Source organism: Hirundo rustica, chromosome 17 (genome assembly GCF_015227805.2).
Source record: "Hirundo rustica isolate bHirRus1 chromosome 17, bHirRus1.pri.v3, whole genome shotgun sequence".
NCBI lineage: Eukaryota > Metazoa > Chordata > Aves > Passeriformes > Hirundinidae > Hirundo > Hirundo rustica.
In genome coordinates this window covers 12,217,384-12,236,038 of record NC_053466.1, presented here as the reverse complement: position 1 = coordinate 12,236,038, position 18,655 = coordinate 12,217,384, and the positions used below count along the sequence as shown (strand labels likewise).

General features: G+C 56.8%; 1 protein-coding gene across 1 annotated transcript in view; it reads left to right on the top strand.

Moving 5' to 3' along the window:
- The first annotated feature begins 446 nt into the window (after positions 1–446).
- The window catches only part of KSR2 (kinase suppressor of ras 2), a 60,716-nt gene continuing 42,507 nt past the window's right edge, over positions 447–18,655 (top strand). Inside the window, 3 exon segments of the mRNA XM_040081135.1 lie at positions 447–824; positions 826–1,031; positions 16,454–16,635. Of these exon segments, the coding sequence (XP_039937069.1) occupies positions 447–824; positions 826–1,031; positions 16,454–16,635 (766 nt within the window).

Sequence of the window (18,655 nt, the reverse complement as noted above, 5' to 3'; positions counted from 1 at the left end):
AGCTGGAGAGGGGCTGGGGACAAGGGCCTGGAGGGACAGGACACAGGGAATTGCTCCCACTGCCAGAGGGCAGGGCTGGATGGGAGATTGGGCAGGAATTGTTCCCCGTGAGGGTGGGCAGGGCCTGGCACAGGGTGCCCAGAGCAGCTGTGGCTGCCCCTGGATCCCTGGCAGTGCCCAAGGCCAGGCTGGACACTGGGGCTTGGAGCAGCCTGGGACAGTGGAAGCCCACGGAATGAGGTGATCTTAAAGGTTTCTCCCCACCCATATTCCATGACTGATTCCTTCCTGGCACTGCATCCCAGCAAGAAGCTTCTCAGTGTTGCAGAATCTTGGAATGGTTTGGGTGGGAACAGACCTTTAGGATCACCTCATTCCACGAGCCAGGACTCCTTCCACCAAACCAGGCCGCTCCGAGCCCCATCCATCCCCCGAACTCCGCAGGGATGGGCTCTTTCACACCCCCAGGGCTGAGCGGGGACCTCCCAGCTTCTGCCCCACCGCATGGCCGCGTCTCTGTGCTCTCTCCAGGCGGGAGCCTCTCCAAGCAGGACTGGACCATCCAGTGGCCGAGCACGGAGCCGGGCAAGGAGAACAGCCCGGGATGTCCCCCGGAGCCGGGACCCTGGGGCAGGACGCACCCGAGCCCCAAGGTCCAGCCCAAGTGCGGGCAGCACCACTGCCACTCCAGCTCGCCCCACGGCCCCGCGTACACCCACGTGGACCGCCTGACCGTGGAGGGACACCCGGGGCTGTGCCCGCCGCTGGAGTCCGGCCACCGCTCGCTGCCCCCGTCCCCGCGGCAGCGCCACGCCGCGCACACCCCCCCCGCGCACCCCCAACATCGTCACCACCGTCACCCCGCCGGGCACCCCGCCCGTGCGCCGCAGGAACAAGCTGAAGCCCCCCGGGACGCCCCCGCCCTCGTCGCGGAAGCTGATCCACCTCATCCCGGGATTCACGGCGCTGCACCGCAGCAAATCCCACGAGTTCCAGCTGGGGCACCGCGTGGATGAGGCGCACACCCCCAAGTAAGTGGTGCCGCCGCGTGTTTGGGGGTGTAATAAACGCGATAGGCTAAATTTAGTAAATCAAAATCTAGAATTTTGTTTTGAGACAAAACAACAGTCTCCGATAGCCACAATTAAAAGGACAGCGTCGAGCCCGGGATCGGCGCTGGGTGAACGCGGTAACACGCTCTGTCAGTCTGTCACCCCCCAAGTTCACATTTTCGGTCTGAGGCGGTCCATTTTTATACACTGGTTCGCTGAGAGAAAATCGGGACTCCAAGACTCCCCCTTCCGAGGCAGCCTCATTAGCTATTCATGGTCGGGTTCTGGTGGGGTTGAAAGGATCTTCTCAGGAGAACAATGTCGTGATTGCTGTGTCCGGGTACGGTGTAGAGATGTTAATGTCGGGCGGGGACGGATAAGATACCGATCTGATGTAATCATTCGGTTCTCCGGGTTCTCCATCTCCCTCTTCCGTCGTTTTGTTCTCCTCTAACGATTCCCGGCAGAAGTTTTCTCGTGTCCCTTTTCGTGTAATTCTTGGCATACTTTTCTCATGTCCCTCCCTTGCAATCTCTACCAAAAGAATTCCTCGTGTCCCCCTTCGTGCTGTCTCAGTCCCAGTTAACCCGTGGTATACACGATTAGAAATGAACTTACACCTTACAGAGAATGAATTACATATTATAACATTTAACACGAATTAACTTTAGGACATATATCACAGGGGGATGGACCTCATCCCGGCGCCTCGGGAAAAGCGCTGTTATCCCTAAATGTCGGCGCCCTGCTCGGGGGTTTCACGGGGAATTTCCTTTTCGCAGCTCCCCGCAGGCTGTGGGGTGGTGCCGGTTCCGCTCCCCCGGGGTCTCGTTTTGGGGTGGGTGGGGAGCACCCAGGGATCGCTGGCTGGCGAGGCCCCGACGTGCCGGAATGTGGGATGATGGCAGGGCTGGAATTCCCAGCTGCTGCACGGGAATGGCCGTGAGAGATCCGCGGGAGGGAGAGTGCACGCTGGAGAGAGCCGGGAACAATCACCCTGCAGCTGGAAAGTGCATCTGGGGATTTATACATCCTCATGGAGAGGGCAGTTTGTGTGCTGGAGACGCCCGGGATCTGTTCCATCCCTTTTCCATGCCTGGCGGTGCCGGGAGCGCTCTCCGGGCTCTGCCGCATCCCCGCTGCTCCTGCTCCGCGGCTCGGTGCCGGCAGAGGCTGCTGATGTGCAGGGAAAGGATTCCCTGGCGTCGCCACATTCCCTCTCCATCCCACTCCGCCCCTTTGGGTGTCCCTGCTCGGAAAAACCTTTCTCCTGCCGTGGCACGGCGTGGCAGAGGGGACTGGTGGCCGCTTTGGGACACCGCCTGCTCTCCCCGAGGGTGTTTTGGGATAGAGCTGGCTCCCAGAACCAGGATCCCAGGAAAAACTGCTCTTTTCGTCCCCAAATCCGGGGGTCTTGAGGATAAATAAGCTGTGCCAGAATCCTGGGAAGAGTCCCCTGAGTGCTGTGGAGGGAGCATGGATGCCCTGGCACAGCACAGGCTGCCCCGCCTGTCCGTGGTGTTTGGGCAGCTCCAGCTGGGACATGGGAAGGGTTAAATCCACTGGGGTGCTCCCAGTGCCTGCCCTGGAGCTCCTCTTGTGGGGGCAGAGGGAACCAGGGCGGGTTTGGGGGTGGCAGATGTGTCTGGTGGCCTCAGCATCGCGGTGTCCCTTGTCCCCCGGGCTGTGGCAGCCATCACTGAGGGTGATCCTCCACCCTCCTTTTCCCCTGAGCTGGGAATTTTGGCGTCTAAAGGCTTTTAGCTTGTGGAAACAGAACCGTTTAAGCTGGAAAATGCCTCCTGGAAAGCCCCGCTCCCCCTCGTGCTTGGGCACTGGAGAAAAAGCCTTGGCTTCGTTGTGTCCCCAGGAGCATCCCCGTGTCCCCAGGAGCATCCCCGTGTCCCCAGGGCGCATTCCCAGGGCGCAGCCTCTTCCTTCCCCTGCTCTTGTCGGCATTCCAGCCCCCAATCCGAGCTCTGCCCTCAGCTGGAGAAGGTCTCACTGAGACCAAAGCTTCCCCGCTTTGATCCCCAGGTTGGCCATTGGATATTCCCTGATGATCCTGAGTTGAAATTGCTTGGCACCACCGGGAAGGGAGCGCTGGAGATGTTGGGAAAACCGGCTACAGTCAGGCAAGGATCAAAGGAATGGAGGTTTGGGCTGGAAGGGACCCTAAAGCTCATCGTGGTCACCCTGACATGGAGCTGGGGCCGGCTTTGGACACCACCGGGACGGGATGCCTGGAATTCCCTGCAAAGGGAAGGAGCGGGGGAGGGCGTGGAGATGGAAATGTCACACGGAGTGACACAGCCACAGCGGTGTCCCCTCTGCCTTCATCGCCCTGCACCGTCCTGGCACAGGGTGCCCAGAGCAGCTGTGGCTGCCCCTGGATCCCTGGCAGTGCCCAAGGCCAGGCTGGACACTGGGGCTGGAGCAGCCTGGGACAGTGGGAGGTGTCCCTGCCATGGCAGGGGTGGCACTGGGTGGGATTTAAGGTCCCTTCCAAGCCCACGCATTCCATGATTCCTTTGCCTGACTGCAGCCAGTTTTCCCAGTGTCTCCAGTGCTCCCTTCCCAGTGGTGCCGGGCAATTTCAACTCCTGATTAGGGAATTAATCAGGGAAAGAGCCAATATTGACAGGGCCCCGTTGTGCTCCAGGGGCCGCTGTGCCGGGTTGGATCCGGATTCCTGCAAACCTCTTGGAGAAGCAGGGAAGTTCATTTTCTCTAATGGCACTTAATGATTTTGCGGGAGACAACCACTAAATCCTGCCTGCTAATCCCATTAGCGGTTCGGGATTGTAATTAGTGCATTAAAGAGGCAGCTTCGTCTTTTTTCCCTCTTTTTTCCCAGCACAGCCTTGCTGGAGTGGGAGCTGTTTATTAGCCTGGATGAGGTGGAAAATGCCTGGCACGGATAAAAAGTGGATTAAAATTGAAATATTTTCGGGCTCTTCTCAGCTAATTGTTACTTTATGGCCGTGGCCATGGAATTTGAGGATGGGAGTTTTTTAATGCCACATTTCTTATGGTGAAGTCTGAGTCCTGTGTGCTTCCTGAGGGAGGGAGCTCATCCCTGGAAGAGGATTTGGATCCTGATCAACCCCTTCTGGTTTGAGTTGTGCCCCTTGGCTCTTGGGTTGCTTTGGACTGGGGCTTTCTGTTCCCCATGTCCTGTTCCAGCATGGAAAGAGGGGCTGGAAGGGAGGAGCCGAGAGTTTGAGGACACTCCTGGGATCCCAGTGCTGGGTGGGATCTCCTGGAGGGATTTGGGGTGGGGATTTACCCCATCCTGCCTGTTCTCTGCCGGGATCCTTCTGAGACCCTCCCAGGAGAGAGGCTGGTGTCCCTCAGGCCGATTTATGGGATGGTTTGGGTTGAAAGGGACATTAAATCCCATCCATTCCCACCTCCTGCCATGGCAGGGACACCTCCCACTGTCCCAGGCTGCTCCAGCCCCAGTGTCCAACCTGGCCTTGGGCACTGCCAGGGATCCAGGGGCAGCCACAGCTGCTCTGGGCACCCTGTGCCAGGCCCTGCCCACCCTGCCAGGGAACAATTCCTGCCCAATCTCCCATCCAGCCCTGCCCTCTGGCACTGGAAGCCATTCCCTGTGTCCTGGCACTTGTCCCCAGTCCCTTTATCTCCTCCCCAAGCTCGGGGTGGGGTGAAAGGGAGGACTTTGGGGAGCCAGGGGTGACTTTGGCAGAAGGAAAAATCTGTCTCCCATGAGCTGCGGTTCGGGATTGATGGAATGGAGCCCTCAGGGTTCTCCAGGGCTGCTCCCCCCGGATTTTTCCACCTCGGCACAGACAGAAAATAAAACACCACCACTTATTTGTGACAGCAGCAGCAGCAAGCGGGTCCCCTCCAGAGCAAGGCCACCGTGTACTGCTTGATTCCCCATGACAGCTCATAAACTCCTTTGAATGTTGTGTTTCGGATCTTATTCCCAGCGTTTAATCCATCATTTCTGTGTGCCAAGACCTTCTGAGGCAGGGGTTAAGGTGTTTATTTTTTTTATTTTGTTTTTTTGGAGCTCCCAGCCTCCAAATTTCCTTCATGGAGTCTCCAGCTGCTGACCGTAACTCCGAGGTACGGAACATTACTCCTGAAAAGATCCCCTGACTTCCATAAATCCACAGCCCATAAACATCCCAGGAATGGTCCTGAAACGGAAACAAAACATTGAGAGTGGCTGATAATATAATGCCCATTTAATACCTCATGAATTCCACGGGCCATTGGAATCTCTCATGGATAGTTAACGATTATCCATCAGCCGGGAGCGAGGAAAGAAACAAACTCGGAATGGGAGGTCTTAAAAAAATCCTAAAAAAATCCACGGGCTGGGGGACAGAGCTCCAGCTGTGTGCAAACCCTTGGAAGGGGTGTCCAGCGGATCTCTGGAGGCAGGAGCTGCCCTGGGGTGGGTGCTCTTTGTCCAAGACCCATCCCTTGGCCTGTCCTCTGTCCCCTGACCTCTGCCCAGACCCACCCATCATCCTTGGACCCGTCCTTCATCCTTAGACCTGTCCTTGAACCCATCCTTCATCTCTGGACCCCTCATTAGACCTGGCCTTTGTCCTTTGGCCCACCCTCTATCCTTTGACCTTTCCTTGGTACTTGGACATATCCATCACCATTGGACTCATCCTTAGACCCGTCCTTCATCGTTAGACCCATCCTTGGACTCATCCTGGGATCCCTCATTAGGCCCATCCTTCATCCTTTGGCTGTGCTTAGACCTTTCCTTTGTACTTAGAACCATTCTTCATTTTTAGACCCGTCCTTAGACCCGCCCTTCACCCTTAGACCCATCTTTAGACCCATCCTTCATCTTTAGACCTGTTCTTGGACCCACCCTTCATCCGCCCACTCCTGTTGGACCCATCCCATCCCTGGTCCTTTGGCCCATCCTTAGATCCTTCATCCTTTCGCCCACATTTGGACCTCTCCTTCTTCTTTAGGCCTGTCCTTGGACCTGTCCTTCATCCCTGGAGCCCTCATCGGACCCACCCTTGGATCCATCCTTCCTCCTCTGACCCACCCTCTGTCCTCTGGCTCATCCCCAGACCCATCCTTCACCCCTGGAGCCCTCATCAGACCCACCCTTGGATCCATCCTTCCTCCTCTGACCCACCCTCTGTCCTCTGGCTCATCCTCAGACCCATCCTTCACCCCTGGAGCCCTCATCGGACCCACCCTTCATCTTTTACCCCATCCTTCATCCCATCCTTCTTCCTTAGACCCATCCTTTGCCTTCAGGCCCGACTTTTGACCCATCCCTCATCTTGGGGCTCCGTCTCCTGACCCACCCCTCGTCCCCCGGCCCTTGCCAAGGGGAGCTGAGCCCAAACCCTCATCTGCTTCCCAGCTGTGGCTCCTTTTGCCACGTTGCTGTCTGGCCAGATCCAGGCACGCCGTGGTCCTCAGGGAACGCGCTCTGGGAAGCAGCGGGAGCGGGCGGGTCGGAGCACGACCTGACCGGGCTGAGCCCGGGGCTGTGCTGAGCTCCAGCGTCAAGCAGCGGCTGGACAGGATGGGACACTGCTGTGGTGCACCCAGGTCAGGTTTGGGCTGGGACGAGGCTCCTCCAGCTCAAGGCAGCTGGATTTTGGATAAATTTTCCACGAATTCTCCTTATCCTGTGTTGTTGCTGTGACATTCCAGGTGTGAGTGTCTTCCTGGTGGAAAAACCTGTTGGTTCAAATCCTTCTGAGGGTTCGTTTCCTTCCCTTTTGCCCCATTGGCGCCGAGGTGGTTTTTTGGTGGGATTTTTCCAGGTTGGGATGAGGATTTCCTGGCTGGGTGAAGCCAGACGTGAAGTTCAGATGTGAACTGGTGATAGAGCACATCCCCATTTTCCTCTTTTCCTTTTTCCTTGTGTTATCTCCAACTTTAACTCTAGACACTCTCTGTGCTGGCGGTGCTTTTCCTCCACCCCACATCACAAGTTCCTGAGAATGGGATATCTCCTGTGGTGCTTGGCCAAGTCTAGTGCCCAAATGGCGCCGTCAAGGCAGAGAGGGGGAGAACTGAATCCCAGACCTCCAAAAACCTGGGAGCAGAGGGCAGAGAGGGGAAAAACTGAATCCCAAACCTCCAAAAACCTGGGAGCAGAGGGCAGAGAGGGGAAAAATGGAATCCCAAACCTCCAAAAACCTGGAACCAGAGGGCAGAGAGGGGAAAAACTGAATCCCAGACCTCCAAAAACCTGGGAGCAGAGGGCAGAGAGGGGAAAAATGGAATCCCAGACCTCCAAACACCTGGGAGCAGAGGGCAGAGAGGGGAAAAAATGGAATCCCAAACCTCCAAACACCTGGAACCAGAGGGCAGAGAGGGGAAAAACTGAAACCCAGACCTCCAAAAACCTGGGAGCAGAGGGCAGAGAGGGGAAAAACTGAAACCCAGACCTCCAAAAACCTGGGAGCAGAGGGCAGAGAGGGGAAAAATGGGATCCCAGACCTCCAAACACCTGGGAGCAGAGGGCAGAGAGGTGAAAAACGGAATCCCAGACCCCCAAAAACCTGGAACCAGAGGGAAGAGAGGTGAAAAACGGAATCCCAGACCCCCAAAACCTGGGAGCAGAGGTCTCCACCATCCCCACCCCACCGAGCAGGCCGTGCTTAGGCTGTGCCTCAGATTTAATCATTTAAGCTGGTCCTAAATCGGCCCTGATGGGTCATTAATTCTGCTGCTCTGCAACCTTGACGATAATGATGTTTCCCCTTGTAGCGATTCCCGTCCACCTGGTGGATCGATCGCTCGCTGTTCCGCACGGGTGGGACTGGGGGCAGCGGCTCCTCTGACATTCCCCAGCTCTGGAAAGGCAGGTGGGCTCCTGGCAGTGGCCACGAGCGGGAGATTGATGTTTGCAGAGCAGGTGGATGCTGCAGGACGCTGCCAATATGTGGAAATAATCCATACGGAGCATCTTCCCGAGGTGGGAGCTGGCAGCGGGCTTGTCCCAGCCCTGGGGTGGCAGCAGGGGAGGGCAGAGCCCGGCCCCTGGGACTCGCCTCAGATCCTGGGGTCAGTTCTGGGTTCCTCGTGACAGGAAGGATATGGAGGGGCTGGAGCATGTCCAGGGAAGGGAACGGAGCTGGGAAGGGAATGGAGCCCCAGGAGAGGCTGAGGGAGCTGGGAAAGGGCTGAGCCTGGAGAAAAGGAGGCTCAGGGGGAACCTTGTGTCTCTGCACAGCTCCTGACAGGAGGGGACAGCCGGGGGGGGTCGGGCTCTGCTCCCAGGGAACAGGGACAGGAGCAGAGGGAACGGCCTCAGCCTGGGCCAGGGGAGGCTCAGGGTGGAGACTGGGAACATTTCTGCATGGAAAGGTTTGTGCAGCCCTGGCACAGCTGCCCAGGGCACTGCTGGATCCCCATCCTTGGGGTGATGTAAAAACCATGTGGATGTGGCACTTGGGGACAGGGGTGGACTCCATGATCTCAAAGGTCTTTTCCAACCTAAAGCATCCCGTGATTCCATGATCTCCACGCTGTGTTTTTATCCTGAAAACAGAGCCCCAACCTGGAGCTTCTGCCAGAGAGTGTGGAAGTGCTGGAATTTGGAGAGCAAAACGAGCAGCACCTCTCCCTGTGCTTCCAAATCATCCCCCTGATTAATCTCGCTGCCGTTGCTGGTGAGCCGGGGCTGTGGAGCTGTGCACAGCTCCTGGAATGTGTCCAGCTCCCTCAAAGGATGGTTTGCACACCGTGAGGTGACAGTGATGAGTGGCCCCCGTACCAACCTGGCTCCGTGCTGGAATTATCCCACTGCTCCGGGCTGTGGCGCTCCTTAGGAGTGTCATTAATGTTAATTACGGCCCTGCTATTCCATCCAGAGGCGCTGGAGCTTTACTGTGCTCAAAGGAGAAACTTCTCACCGTGTCCTTTAATGAGGAGTTGAGGCTCCTTTCAAAGCCAGACAGGCGTGAGGATGAATTTAGATAAGGATTAACATCCTGGGAGAGGTGGCGCGGCATTCCTGGTGCCTGTCGGGCTGCCCAGGTGGGAGAGGGGGCACGGAGAGGGCAGGGGCTGTGGGCAGTGCCCGGGGTGGTTGAGCACTGCTGGTCCTGGCAGAGCCTGAGCTATTCCCAGCTCTGTCTTCCAGCAGGGAAGTCAGGGAGCAGCTCCCCTGCTCACGTCTCTGTAGCTTCTCCCCACCCTCCTGCCATCCCACCCCTGGCTCCCCGTGGTGGCCCAGGCAGGTGCTGGGGTGGCCTAAAGGCGCTCCAGGGGATGCCTTGGCAATAATGGGGGAAAAACAACAGCAGGGAGTGCTCCTCGGAGAACAGAGGAGGCACCAGAGATGCTCCAAGGGCTGGAGCCCCTCTGCTCTGGAGCCAGGCTGGGAGAGCTGGGGGTGCTCACCTGGAGAGGAGAAGGCTCCAGGGAGAGCTCAGAGCCCCTGGCAGGGCCTAAAGGGGCTCCAGGAGAGCTGGAGAGGGGCTGGGGACAAGGGTTGGAGGGACAGGACACAGGGAATGGCTTCCAGTGCCAGAGGGCAGGGCTGGATGGGAGATTGGGCAGGAATTGTTCCCTGGCAGGGTGGGCAGGGCCTGGCACAGGGTGCCCAGAGCAGCTGTGGCTGCCCCTGGATCCCTGGCAGTGCCCAAGGCCAGGTTGGACACTGGGGCTTGGAGCAGCCTGGGACAGTGGAAGAGGTGTCCCTGCCCATGGAAGGGGGTGGGATGGGATGAGCTTTCAGGTCCCTTCCATCCCAACCCATTCCAGGATTGTCCTCTCTGCTGTCGGATCTGCCCCACCTGGCTGGGGTTGTCTGGGGACGGGGAAACCCCCTCAGGGCGCCCCAGGGGCTGAATCCCTGTGGAAGTTTCTCCACTCTGAAGGAGGCTCAACCCCAGCGGCCCCCAGCTCACCCTCACTGCCCTGCTGTGGCCCTCAAAGACACGTAACGGTGGCAACCAAGAAAACAGAAGGGGCTTAATGAGAAACAGCTCCAGCTCCAGGATCCTGGCAATTACCTCCTCCAGCTCCTTCCCGCCCGTGTCTGCTCCCGGTGCTGTTCCTGCAGCCCCCTCTCGAATCCCAGGAGCAGGAGGAGGGGGGGAAGAACCAGTTTGGCTTGAACTCCCCTCAATGAATTTCCCAGCTTTCTAATTTGCAGCGGTAATAAAAAAGTTCCACTTTGTGCTTGGAAAAGAGAATAATAGATCAGTCAGACTCGAGCCTGGAAATTCAGGCATCCAGGGAAGTGGGGACAGGCACTTGGATAAATATTTAACTGCCGAGGCTTTGATATGAAGGAGCTGCTTTTCCTCTGGCCGGGGGAGGGAGGGTTTGTTGCCTCTTTATGGGAATGAAGAGGATAAATGGAACATCTGGAGGGTATTCTGTGTTTATTTCTGTATATCAAGCCCAGCATTGTGTGGAGCTTGTTCAGGTTTGGGTGGAGATCCAAGGAATTTCAGCTGTTCAGGCAGGTTCAAAAAATCCTCCCCCTTGAATCCTGGAAATCCTTAAGAAGCTGGTGCCCTCCTTGCCGCACAGGGATTTGGGATGTGGGATGGCACCGGGCACGGGAGCTGTGTGTTTATCCCGCTCTCACAGGTGCCCTGGTGCCTCCTTTCCTGCCTGAGATGGCTCCAGCTGCGCTGGATTTGATCCCAGCTCCCCAAGACTGTTTGGGAATGCTCAGGCTCCTTAGGGAGCTTTAATGGTTTATTTGGGAATCCTTGAAGAAAAAGGTCGGATTTTGCCATTTATGTGCTAATATGGGAACAGGAAGGGAGAAGCGGCAGAAGTTCTGGAGAGGGGCTTTGGTAAAGGGCTGGAGGGGCAGGACACAGGGAATGGCTTCCAGTGCCAGAGGGCAGGGCTGGATGGGAGATTGGGCAGGAATTGTTCCCTGGCAGGGTGGGCAGGGCCTGGCACAGGGTGCCCAGAGCAGCTGTGGCTGCCCCTGGATCCCTGGCAGTGCCCAAGGCCAGGCTGGAGCACTCTGGGATGGTGGGAGGTGTCCCTGTCCCTGTCAGGGTTGGGATAAAATGATCTCCACGCTCCCTTCCCACCGAACCCTTCTTGCACGAGAAAATGCCGGGGTGAATCCGAGCGTTTCTTCCTTTCTCCGCCATTCCAAGGGATGTTGCTGGAGCCGCCTGCCCGCGGGGGCAGCACTTCACCTGCTCCATGCTCTGATTTAATCGGGAATATTGTGCAATTAAACCGCTCCAAAAGCCATAAATCTTCGGGGCAGAATCCCGGCCGGGGCCGCGCGCTCCGGGCCGGGCAGCAGCAGAGATCTTTAATCCTTTGCGGCTCAAATACCGATGAGGGGATTTTTTTATTTTATTTATTTATATTTTTCTCTCTCCCACTCTATTTCCCTTCCTTTAAGAGCAACGCTTGTGTGGAAATTGGTGTGTGCTGGAGAGGAGCAAAGCGGTGAATAAAACATCGCCTGGCTCCAGCGGCTGCAGGGGCAGCTCCTGCCTTGTGGTTAAATTTTAAATTAAACCCGTTTTAATTTTTTTTTTTTTTTAATGGAACAGACAACAAATGCCTGCAGATCAGGTCGCTACTAAATTTCCAGGGTATTTTTTTAAGAGTTGGGAATGGAGGATGAGCACCGCCAGGGGCTGGGGAATGGTTGGGGTGACTCCTTTGGGACGCTTTTCGGGATGAGCCATATTCCAGGGAGCATCACAGCCCAGTGAACTCTGGATTTTTGCCCCCTGTAACTGGCGGATCCCACTGCGCCCACCCTCGTATCCCAGCACATCCTGCTCTTGCAGCCACCGAACCGCCCCGGCAGGGCAAACCCGCGTCCTTTCCGCGGAAACCCGCTAACACCCGCACCCTCCCCGCACCGCTGTCAGTCCCCGCGCTCCCCGCCGTGACGGGCCCTTTGTCCCGGTGTCTGCTCCTGTTTTTCAGCGCCTGTTGAAACCCTGTGTTTGTTTTCCCCCCCGAGCCGCTGATAAGCGTTTGACTGATCCCACCGAGCAGGCGGGGATGAGCCATTCAGGCGGGATTGACACCTAAAGGGATTTGCATTAAACGCTTCCAACTCGCTCGCTTTTTTTTTTTTTTTTTTCATTTTTCTTTCTCCTCTTTTTTATTTTTTTAATTTTTTTTTTTTTTTTTTAAATCCATCATTATATTTTTAGCAAATTCCCGCATGAAATAACGGCCTTAATCGCTGGCATTCACCTATCTGAGAAGGAATCGCTCCCGGCGGGCCGCACTGATTCTCCCGAGCATCCCGAGGCAGGAATTAGCCCCGATGCTCCACGAACTCTGCCCCGGGGGGGTGGTTTGGGCTCTCCCGGCCGAGGGATGAGCGGGATAAAGGAGGAAAAGGAGGAATTCCGCAGAGGTGAAGGGGAGGGGGATGCTGGGGCCGCACTCACGGTGCGCCGAGGACTGAGATGCAGGATTTGGGGAAAGGTTTGGGAAGCCAAGCGCTGTGTGCAACAGGGACTGATCTCGAGATGCTGCCTCTGAGGAGCCCGGGACCTGCAGCGAGGGGTAGAATCCCGGGAATACCCGGCTTTGGAGCCTCCTGGAGCAGGGATGAGGGTGGGACAACCCTCAATGAGGGTGGAGAGTGGCAAAAAAAAAAAAAAAAAAATAGTGGGGATGTCCAGATTTCAGGATCTGCTCCAAATCTGTCAGGAAAGGAGCCCTTGTCCCCGTGCTGGCGTTTTCCTGCCATCCCTGGAAGGTGCTGGGGGCCTCCCCCAGATTTTTGGGGGGCTCCAAGCCTCGAGATGGACCAGGTGTGGTCCTCACTGCCCCCTCAAAACCCTTTGGAGCCAAAACAGGAAACATTCGCTCCACAACCAGCTCCCCACGCCTCCCTCTCCTGGAGACTCATTTTGGGAATTGTCCGGCTGTGACCGGGGGGAAATGATCGGCGCCATCCAAATCCACCTGAACGGCGCCTTCGGCCCTCCCGTGCTTCCCTGGCTTCTCCTTCAGCCGCGCTCGTTAATCCCTCGATGGTTCCGTGGGAGCGCCCGCCTTTTCCAGCTCCTGGGAAGGGCTGGAATGCGGTATAACGGGGGGATTAGTGCGGCCAACCCCGCCCCGAGCAGGGGAACAAGACCCGGCTTCATCTTCTGCTGCGCTTTGCCGGTTCCTCCTGATCCAGCTGGGATTTATCCGGCCGAGATTCCCAGCAGTGAGGGAATCCTGCATCCCTTTCCCGAAGCAGGGTTGTGTTGGGCCTTATCCCTATGGCAAATCGAAATTGGGATGATGTTTTCCCTTTGTTGGTTTTGGGTTTTTGGTTTGGTTTGGGGTTTTTTATCTCCTTTTTTTACCTCTGCTGTCCTTGCGGGAGCCTGGCACAGGGAATGGGGTTCCTCCTGCCCAGCTGGGATGGGGAATTTAGGCTGGGAGAATCAGGATGCACTTCCAGCACATTTTCCCCCACTTTGTGTAAATGAGGGGAAGATGGATATGTTTGCCTTGGGCACTGCCAGGGATCCAGGGGCAGCCACAGCTGCTCTGGGCACCCTGTGCCAGGCCCTGCCCACCCTGCCAGCCAGGAATTCCTTCCCAGTATGCCACCTATATCCCACTCTTTTAGCTTAAAACCATTTCTCTTTGTCCTGCTGCTATCTATGGAACCATGGAGTGGTTTGGGTTGGGAAGGACCTTGAAGATCATCTCATTCCAACCCGTGTGGGAGAATGGATGGGTGGAGGGATGGGTAGAGGGATGGATGGATGGATGGATGGAGGGATGGATGGATGGATGATAGATGGATGATGGATGGATGGATAGATGTATGTATGGATGGATGATGGATGATGGATGGATGTTGGGATGGATGATGGATGGATGATGGATGGATGGATGATGGATGGATGGATGATGGATGGATGGATGGATGGATGGATGGATGATGGATGGGATGGGATGGGTGCTGGTGCTGCATGATGGCTGATGGCTGGCTGGATGATGGATGGATGTTGGGCTGGATGGTGATGGATGGCTGATGGCTGGATGATGGTGCTGGCTGGCTGCTGGCTGGATTGCTGGCTGGATGGCTGATGGATGCTGGTGATGTATGGCTGCTGGCTGCGGGGGAGGATGGATGGATGGATGGCTGGATGGATGGCTGGATGGATGGATGGATGGATAGACGATGGATGGTTGGATGACCCCTCATGGCAGCCAGTCCTTTATGAGTTGCCCATGACTGGCCTCACCCTCCACCCCTGCCCCAAGGATGGTTTCTGTCCCTTTTTCACCCAAGAAGCCCCGGCAGGGCCCTGGTTTGCTCCGTGTCCCTCAGGCACTCCTTGTCCCAAACCAGCACACAGGATCCCCGTCCGTGAGCGCGCTGTCCTCATTCCATGGGTGAGGATGCTCCTGTTCCTCTCCAGGCTTTGCTTCTTGCTCCCTTTCCCTCAGGATAGGGATCAAGGCCATGAGCAAACAGGCAGCCAGCCCAGTCACCCAGTTGGATCCCGGTGTTTATTATTCTTCATTATTTTTTCTTCTCCTGAAGAAACAGAGAGAGGGAAAAAAAATATCTCCCTGTCCAAAATCACTCATCCTTCCTAATAATGAGAGCTGTCAGCAGCCCTGCTTGGCGAGGAAATGATGCTCGCAGTAAATATTTGGTCTGGAACTGATTTATGGGTGGAAAAAAAACGAGATTAGTGCTTAATCACTGCCTTTCAGGAAGGGCTTTGGGCCGGGGCTGAGCTCGGGGGGAGCTGGGGCCATGCCAGGGGAGCAGCACTGGGATTTTTGGTGGAGACTCTGTGGTTGGGTTGGGATTGAACAGCAGCAATGGAAGGGATGGACTGGATTTGGGGCCACCAAGCAGGGATAGATGGAATATTGGGCAGGAATTGTTCCCTGGCAGGGTGGGCAGGGCCTGGCACAGGGTGCCCAGAGCAGCTGTGGCTGCCCCTGGATCCCTGGCAGTGCCCAAGGGCAGGTTGGACATTGGGGCTTGGAGCAGCCTGGGACAGTGGGAGGTGTCCCTGCCCATGTCCTTTAATGAGCTCTGGTGTCCCTTCCCACCCAACCCATTCCGTGACTTTGTGACCATCAGCTGTGGGGCTGACCCCAGGCAGCTCCAAGCCAGGAGAGCTGGACCAGCCTGGAATCATCTGCCCCATCCTGATCCCAGCACACCCACAAAGGTCCTTGCAGGCACCCTAAACACAGCAGCAGCTTTCCTGTGTGAGGAAATAATTAACTTATTAGAGGATGGTTTAATTTTCTTCATTAAAGCGGCCATTTCCTATCGCCTGGCAGGGCCAGATGCCCCCAGGCACCTCTGGGAGTGGTGGGAGATGCTCAGCTCCTGAGCTCCAACAATTCCTGCCCAATCTCCCATCCAGCCCTGCCCTCTGGCAGTGGGAGCCATTCCCTGTGTCCTGTCCCTCCATGCCTTGTCCCCAGTCCCTCTGCAGCTCTCCTGGAGCCCCTTTGGGCCCTGCCAGGGGCTCTGAGCTCTCCCTGGAGCCTTCTCCTCTCCAGGTGAGCACCCCCCGCTCTCCCAGCCTGGCCCCAGAGGGGTTGCAGCCCTTGGAGCATCTCCTCCTCTGGACTCTCTCCAGCAGCTCCAGGTCCCTCCTGTGCGGGGACACAGAGCTGGATGCAGTGTTCCAGTTGGGATCCATGGATTATGGATCCAATGTTCCAAGAGTCCTTGGTCACTGTGAGCTGTTGCGCTGCCAGGACGTTCCCAAAGGATCTCTGTCCCATGATCTCCAGATCTCCAAGGGGCTGAGCCGCCTTTCCCAGGGCTGTCTCCTCCTCACTCCATGGCAGCCGGAGCGGCTCCGCAGTGCCAGGATCCTGCAGCCCGGCCCGCCTGAGCTGCCGGTGTCGCTCTGCAGCCCAAATCCTTCCGGTCTGGTGCAGCTTTGGGATCATCTGAGCCAACGGAATGATGGCTGGGACTTGTCCCAGTGCGGAAAAATGGGCTGGGAAGAGGGAGGAGGGCGGCTCCTCCCCTCTGCTCCGCGGGATTTCATTTCTGAGGAACCTGTCCCAGTGCTTCGGGCTGTCCACACCACTGTGCCTTGACAACTGATTCCTGGGAATCTGCTGGGGTCCCTCACGTTCTCCACTGCAGCCCACCCTTGCTTGGTTCCTGTGTTTTATGGAGTGACACTAAATGTGATCGTTTAGGGGATTTGACAAGGCTGGGGCTCACTGGCTTTTGGAATGAATGATTTTTTTCACCCAGGTTCTCAAGAGGAAAAGCTCTGGAATGTTCCTTAATGAAAATTGCCTTTGTTTGATGATGGGGAGGGAGTGGGAATTCTCACAGGGAAGCGGGATTAATGATCACATGGGAGATGATGCAGCAGCACCCCCATCCCACGGGTGCCACCAGCCCATCCCCAACTCCTTTCCCTTCACTTTTCCCTCCTTTCTCCTCTTTTCCCTCCCAGAGTCAAGAAGAAGAACAAGCCCCTGAACCTCAAGATCCACAACAGCGTGGGGAGCTGTGAGAACATCCCGGCCCAGCGCTCCCCTCTCCTCTCCGAGCGCTCCCTGCGCTCCTTCTTCGTGGGGTACCCGCCCTTCCTGCCCTCCACCCCGCCCGTCCACACCGACCCCACCTTCTCAGCAAGTAAGTCCCCGTGGCCCCCTCGGATCCCTCCTCCAAGGGGTGGGAGATGCCGGGCAGAGGATGGGACTGCGGAGTTTTGGAGTCAGTGGTTTGGAGGGCGTTGGTCGAGCCGTTGTGGAATGAGCCCAGCCCTTGTGGAGGTGCCTCATGCTGGTGTTTAGAGATCTGTGGATGCTTTTGGGCAAAGGTAACCCCAAAAACTTGATTATTTCTGGATTTTGGGAAAGCCACGCGGTTTCTGTGCTGTCTGGGTTGGTGGCGCTGCCTGGATGTCACCTGGAAGTGACTTTTCTGAGCGTTGCTTTGTAAACCCAGCCGTGGGTTCACCTCTGTGTTTAAACCTCTCCTGCTTGCTGGATTTGGAGCTGATGGGGAGTTTTGGGAAGCCAGTCCTGGTGCAAACCTCATGGAGCTGATCCCAGCAGCCAGCCCTGATCCCACTGACAGGGGCTTTGTCCTCTCCCAGGAGAGGCTGGGGGTGGCACTCACCAGGTGGGTTTGGCTCTGTGAGCTCACCCAGCTCTGGGAGGAACAGCCTCAGCCTCATTTCCTGGTCCCAGACCAGTGCTGGGATTAATTCCGCAGGGACTGAAGATTTTCCAAGCCAGGCGTGGCTCTTGGCACAAGAAGAACTTCCCTGGAAACATGTGGCAGCTGCTGGGAGCGATTCCCAGACAAGTCGAGGTCCCTTTGCCTCTTGTTCCTCAGCTAAAACTTCCCCAACTCCACATCCAGTCTGGGTTTCTGTCACCCTCCCTTCCCTGGATTTTTCCCTTGTTTCCTTTCTGGAAATGTCTTCCTGGCTCGTCTTGGGGTATTCCACTCATTTCTCCTGCTCAGCTCTTGGCTGATGAAAGGTTTGCAGCCAACTCTCCCTTCCCTTCCCTTCCCTTCCCTTCCCTTCCCTTCCCTTCCCTTCCCTTCCCTTCCCTTCCCTTCCCTTCCCTTCCCTTCCCTTCCCTTCCCTTCCCTTCCCTTCCCTTCCCTTCCCTTCCCTTCCCTTCCCTTCCCTTCCCTTCCCTTCCCTTCCCTTCCCTTCCCTTCCCTTCCCGTGCAGTTTGGGATCACTGAGGACTCATCCAGCCAACCCTGCTATGGAATTTCCTCCTCTCCCTTTGTCCTTGGGGGCCGTGGGGCCTGGCAGGAGCTCTGCAGGCACACGATGCTATTCCCAGACATATCCAATACCGCACTCTGGGTTTGCCCGGAGCGAGGGGGAGTTTTGCCCCGCTGTTTCCCGCACGGAATTGTCGGTGCTCCGCTCGCAGCCCGACCAACAGAGCAGAAAGCACGGCCCAAACCCCATTCCCAGCCACCCCCACGTGTGTCTCCTCGGATTAGTTTTCCTCACGCCTCAGTGTTGGATTACATCCCGTGGTGTGACATCCTGATGGAACGTGGCACCGCCGGAGCGGGATGCGATGGGAAGTGATGGGCTGGCAAGTGACTAACGCTGCTGGAGAGGTGTCTCCTCTCATTTCCCTCTGACTTCCCTGGCTGCTGGGAATGTTTTTCCAGGCTGGATGGGAGCTGGGTTTCCCCAGCTGGTTGATCCCTGCTGGGAGGTTTCAGCATCAGCGGAGAGGTTCGGTCCTTGCAGGATCGACATCCGTGTGGGAGTTAGGCCAAGCAGGGCAGACATTTGTTTGTAGGGAGCAGAATCATGGGATGATTTGGGCTGGAAAAAAGCTTGGAGCTCATCCACTTCCATGGGCAGGGACACCTCCCACTAGAGCAGGGTGCTGCAAGCCCTCCCTGCATCCCAAGGATTCCCTGTCCCGATCCTTGTGGTGGTTCAACAGCGGAGCTCTCCACAATATCCCATCCCTACGGGCTTTTCTAAAAATCCCTCTTTCCGTTTTCCTCCTGTGTGGGCAGCACGGCAGCACCCAGGTGCTCTGGGTTGCTGTGGAATTACTTCCCTAAGCACGGAAACGCAGAAGTTGTTGTTGTCAGCTGGAGGTGGGTGAGAGGCGCCCAGCGAGGCCCCGGCCCTCCCTGGCTGTCTCGCCATGATTTC